This window comes from Mus caroli, chromosome 4, assembly GCF_900094665.2.
Source record: "Mus caroli chromosome 4, CAROLI_EIJ_v1.1, whole genome shotgun sequence".
Taxonomy (NCBI): Eukaryota; Metazoa; Chordata; class Mammalia; order Rodentia; family Muridae; genus Mus; species Mus caroli.
In genome coordinates, this window is record NC_034573.1 from 90226265 (window position 1) to 90232311 (window position 6047).

The 6047-nt window shown below is 42.9% G+C and overlaps 1 protein-coding gene across 4 annotated transcripts in view; it reads left to right on the forward strand.

Annotated features, from left to right (window-relative positions):
• Nfia (nuclear factor I A) overlaps nucleotides 1-2719 on the forward strand; it is a 321691-nt gene extending 318972 nt beyond the window's left edge. For 2 of the 4 annotated variants that reach the window (XM_029476037.1, XM_029476036.1), the window contains one exon: nucleotides 241-2709. In XM_029476037.1, coding sequence (XP_029331897.1) covers nucleotides 241-285 — 45 coding nt within the window. In that variant the 3' untranslated portion in view covers nucleotides 286-2709. Of the gene's footprint in view, nucleotides 1-240 lie in introns of all 4 variants that reach the window. The other 2 variants (XM_029476038.1, XM_021161211.2) reach the window with 2 other exon arrangements.
• The last annotated feature ends 3328 nt before the right edge of the window (nucleotides 2720-6047 follow it).

The following is a 6047-nucleotide window of genomic DNA, read 5'->3' on the forward strand; positions in this document are numbered from 1 at the left end:
CATGGGTGAACATGTACCTGGATCTGGGAGAGAGCCTAGTCATGGGTGAACATGTACCTGGATCTGGGGGAGAGATTCTTGAACTTTATTTTGTGGAACATTAAAAATTGCAAAAAGGCATAGAGGGGTCTCAGCAGGACAAGCTATTGGCCTTGCTTGGTGTGATCTCCCACTGGGCATGGAATTTTCAGGCAGACATTGCATGTGAAGACATATGGTCTTGAGTTTTCTTTTTTCCAGGAGTCAAGAAAATACGGGCTTTGGAAGGAAGCAGATCTGAGTTGATTTATCATGTGACCATGGTGATTCTGTTTAGCCTCCTGATCCTCAGAAATCACATTTCAATAAAGTCATGAGGTTATTCCCTCCTTCCTTCCACTGGTATGGCATACAGATTTAATCTAAGTAGAATGAGAAAGCCCAGTCTCTACCGATCACTGTCCTTAAAATGAAGTTTGGTAAGCTCTGAGGCAAAACTGGAATGGTCTCAATTCTCCTCCAGACAAAAGGCCTGTGAATGGGAGGAAATGGAGGAGTGTTAACAGGGTGAGACCCCTTGAGCTGAGTGTCCAGGTCAGCCTTCCACATCAGCTTTCCATGAAGTGTACTCTAGTTGGCCACCAGGATGATACTATTTATTAAGAACATACTTAGTGTCTTCCCAAGGAGCAAGTTGAAATGGAACCTACAGCATCAGTTTTTGAGTCTAAGGATAAATCTGTCAAGGGATGCAGTGGAGAGTTTCTGTGTATAATTCCCCATTACAAAACAATTAAACTTTATGTCTGGTGAGGGAAGGAAGAACAAAATCTCAGAGTGAAAGCAAGTTGTGAAGAAGCTGGGAGGGGCAGTTTCTGGATGTTTGTTTTGTCAACTAGGGTGGCTGACATGATTAGTCCTAATGGGGTGGCGATCCTCATTGAACTGCAGATTCTGTGAGTGACTGATGCTCCCTCCGTAGGGACCCAAATAAGTGGTGCATATGATATTACTTAGGCTGCATCCTTTAACCAAACTGAAAGCTGAGGCTTTTTGCTTTTTTGTTTTGTTTTTTCTGTCCTTTCCCAACACATACAGCACACCTACCACACATGCTTCTTACTGTCCCAGAAGCGGCCTGTGGAGAGGCACTCACCTAGGACAAGCAGGTTCTCCTTTACTGACTCACCCCCCCCCTTTTTGCTCTCTGTACCCTGGGTGTGCCCCACCTCATCCTCTCCAGGCAGATAATGGTGCATCAGATTAGCCTGGCTCTGCTGCTGCGTCAAGACCCCGATCAATTTATTGACTCCTTCAGAGTGGCTGGTACAGTAATTGTTACAAGAGAAGAATGGAAAGTGAGTGCACATCCACGGAAAAATAAAAATGACGTTTTGTTCTCTGCTGCCCAGCCCTGGCCTCGCAGATCCCTATGTGCTTACCCAGCAGAGAGCACTTTACTTAGGTTAATCAGCTCCTTCTACATTATTAATGGTGACAGTTAGGGTGCCGCGGGAAGGGGACCATACGGGTGGGAGGCATTGATCTCATTCAGATGGTGTGGTTCTGAGCAGGATTGCAGCTCCTTCCTTATCTCGCTGCACTGGAGCCCCATCAGATCACATTTCCCTGATTGACAGCACGAATGACTGCCTCCCGTCAATACCATTGATCTGCTGCGAAAGGACAAGGAGCATTCTCAGCTGGGGATAGAATGAGTTGTGGTGACGTGAAGAGGATCTCTCAAAAGGCTTTCAGCTTAGAAGTCTAAACTGAAACTAAGGTGCTGTTACCTCCCAGATGCAAACAATCTAGAGAAAATGATTGTAGAAGAAACTTTCTACAGGTGATCTGTCAGTAGATTGCGTTGAGACCCTCAGTGAGCCAAGGGGTGTGATCACTGTTTCAGGGGGGGAAAAGTTATCACTAATTTCTTGGGAAATTTTTTGGCTAAGTGTACATCTTTGAAAGACATTTCATTAAAGTTCAACTTTCATGGCTTCAACCTGCAAACCCTAACATAAATCCTATGTGACTGGATGAAGCTGAGTGGGTGTCACTTGTGACCTGGAAATAAAAGGTCAACCATTGAATTTATAGCTTTTTCAGTGAAAAGAACATAAAGATTCTTGCCAACTGGAGTGAATCCATATTTTAATGTTTCCCAGTTAAGATTATGAAATCTAGGGATTAGGATCATGCTGTTCAATGAAGGTCAAACCTTAAACGTGATGGGCTAAGTGTCATTCCCATGGGGTAGAAGATAAAACCGCTGCTACCCTCGGCAGTCCAAAATGACTCACCCATGCCCATTAACTAAGGTATAGGGATTCTACCATCATTACCAAGGCTAATGGTGATTACTCCACTAATTAACTATATTCTTAACCACTCTGATCTTCTCCTGCAATGTCCCCAAACAGTAATAGTGAGTTAAATGCTATCAAATAATTCTCATATATAATCAGGAGTGGGCAGAGATGGAGAGCCATGTCATGATGAAGGCCTCCTTTTGGGAGAAAACTCTGGCTGTTGGCTTAGTCGGAGTGACACCAGAGCAGTCTCTCAAAACCAAACGCTGCTGTGGAGGCAGCCCCACTTGAACTGTGATTCAGCAACACAACGTTTTGAAATTAAAAAACAAGCATGCATTTCTCTTTTAGATTTTTGTAGTTACTTTCCCTCTTTTAGAGTGTAAACAAAATTAATTAATTAACTAATTAACTAATTAAATGGGTCATTTTGCTAGAACTCTTCTATCGCTGTTTCAGGGCTCCGGATCCATCCATTTTGGATTTTTATGGAAAGAGAAAGATGGTTTTCTAATATCTTGACGGAAATCACTTGGATTGTTTACTTACCTGTACAATGTTTAAATCCATTTTAAGCTGCCAGGTTTTTTGTTTGTTTGTTTTTTGTTTTTATTTTTTAGGCTAAAGAAATAACATGGAAGCTGGTAATTCCCTTTAAGATTATGACACGTTTCATGATAGAAATTTTACTGCATGTTGGAACAGAATCTGTTTCACTTTAACAAAGCAGCATCTTTAAATAAAGGGCCAAAGCCCTCATGGTAAAATGATTCACAGGCATCCAGGACAGAGACCCGGAGTCTGACTACAGAAGGGAAAGGGGCTGGCGGCTTAGTACGTGGCTTGGTGACATGGTTTCTATTTTACAGAGGAATTTTACAAAAAGCCCAGTATCCATTAGAGCAGTTACCTTCCTAAAGCTGTGACCCTTTACAGTTTCTCATGCTGTGGTGACTCCAACCAGAACATTATTTCCTTGCTACTTCATAACTGTCATTTTGCTATTTTCATGAATCATAACATAAATATTTGTGTTTTCTGATGGTCCTAGGCAACCCCTGTGAAAGGTCATTTATCCCCCCACCTCCCCGAAAAGGAGGCTCAGTCCCCACGTTGAGAACCACTGCACTAGCATGACCCAAGTGCTTTGGAATCTTGAGAAATATAAGCTTTTACTTCAGTTCACCTTGGGAGAATTTTATTTTCATAGACTACCGTAGGGTTTGTGTGTGTGTGTGTGTGTGTGTGTGTCCGTGTGTCTGTCTGGTTTGTACCTCTGCCCTTCACAGTGCAGACAAAGGTTAACATCCCCACCACGTCACAGGCAAAGCACTCGAAAGTGCCTTTACATGAGCTGAGGAATAGGAAGGACCTTTGATCTAAAGTTCAACATTTACATTTGTAATTTTGACTAATTTCCATGCTTGCATTCATTAAATTGAAATTGTTTAATTAGAATAAGATGAAAATTGATCATTAGGATTAATTTGACCTGATAGTCTTTATGTGTCTTTCTAGGCAAATATTATGAAATGTGGTAATGACAAACCACTGGGAGGTGATGTCACAGCTCTGCTGTGTGGCTCATCCTGTGTCTGTCGTTCTTCCTTCCCCCATCACCATCCGGCCACAGACATCTGTATATCTCAGCTAGCTTCTTCCCAAATATTACCTCCTGTCAAAATGGGCCCAAGAACCAGGTTCTGTTTGCACCTCCCCTAATGACGTCATAGTTCTTCAACCCCTAGCTTCTTCCCAGAAGGCTGTTTGCTTGGCTCCTCCCCTGGGCTTTGCATCACAGTGGCCTTTGCTAACCAAGGGTTGCTCATAGAAGTCCACATGGAGTTCTCTAATGCTCCCCTGGCCTGGGGTGACGGCTATGACATCTAGACTGGTCTTTTCCTGTTCCTTGCTGCTTTCTTAGTGTAGGAATCAGGCAAGGAATTAGCAAGAGTTCCCAAGTGCTGGATAACCAAGGCTAAGGCAGTGGAAGAGAGAAGCCTTTCCTCCAAGTGCATAATTGTTTTTTACAGGAGGCAGCTTGCTCACTTCATCCCCTTCCTTCCATTCAAGAGCCAGTTTTCAGAATTAGCCAGGCTTCCTTTGCGAGAGAGCTGTTTATAGAAGAGACACAAGCTGAGTAGCACTCAGCACAAACCCACCCAGACACATGTAAACAAGCAGAAAGCACTCATGAACTATCAAACTGTTTTGTCTTCAAAGCAATTAGCTTCAGATTCTTCCCACCCACCATTTTGCAAGGGTTTCTTGGTGACATTGGCAGCTATGCTTAATGCCTTTTGTGGAGGAACCTTCAATGGCAATGGCCCATTGGCAATGGACAACAGACCAAAATTATTATTAGCGTTTATGAAAAATAAAGAAGAGAAACCAAAACCAAACACAGGAATGACTACATCTCACACATAGACTATTATCATCAGTTTGAGGATTGGGAGTAAGCCTTGGGTAGAGACTAAGATGCTCTTCAGAGCTATGAGCGCTGATGCCATCCCATAGGTACACCCCATAAGTACATGCCATAGGTACACCCCATAGGTACATCCCATAGGTATACCCCATAGGTACACCCCATAAGTACATGCCATAGGTACATGTCATAGGTACCCAAAGATAACCAGACTCAAACCCACTTTGGCACAACACAGAGTCTGCTTTACTTGTGTTCACATTACATAGAATAATCTTACAAATTTCATAGCAAAAGGTTTAACCTGAAGTATATTCAGTTTCAGATACTGAATATTTTTCAGCATGGAAGTAAACTGAGGCAGAGTAAAATGTAACATAGAGTGACTTTATGTGTCCTGTTGCTCTGCCAAACCAAGAAAAGTCCATCAACCAGCACATGAAAAGGAGATAGCTGTCTTTCTGCAGATGGAGAGGAACCATCTCCCCTTTTTCTTCAAAAGCAAGGCATCAGCTCTAATCCCCTGGACCTGCAAGGACAGTCATATGACAATGTTTCATACTTTGTTTCATTTCATCCTCATACCTACCACGCTAGCCAGGTCTTCTCAGTCTCCTCTCAACTGATGTGTAAAACCCATGATAGAGATGCCTGTGACTCTGCCCTAATCCACCCTGGCTCTATTTCCTCAGCCCCACGGCACACACACACACACACACACACACACACACACACACCAGCAATGATTCTTGAGCCATTTGTACAGTTTGTCATGGGACACCTTGGAGGGTACAGCTGCTGAACCTGGGAACCAGCAGTGTATAGTCTGGCTGGGTGGGGTCACATCTCAGGAAGAACTGTTCTGTGTGAAGAGATACCATGAGAGGACAGTCACTATCAGTGCTACTGGGTGCTGTACTCAGCTCCTGTCTTGATAAACTCTTATTCAGAGAGAAGACAAGAAACAGATTCCTTCATTCTCTGTCTCACACAGCAGTTTGTGAAGCCCAGAACCCTTGATTAGCAATGAGATAAGGGTCAATCTTGGTTAGACAGGAACCAGCTCTCTCCATCTTGCTTCCTAGGGAAAAACTTAGAATCTCAACTATAACTCTCCCTCTTAGGTGCTCATTTATTGGCTTGCAACTCCCAAGATATTGTTGACTCAAACACCTCTTGTGTGTGTGTGTGTGTTGTTGTTGTTGTTGTTGTTGTTGTTGTTTTGGTTTTTGGTTGTTGTTGTTTTTTGTTTTGGGGTGTTTTTTGAAAATATAAAATGAAATTTGGGGGTATGTGTGAGTGAAAACATTTTTCTAACAACACCT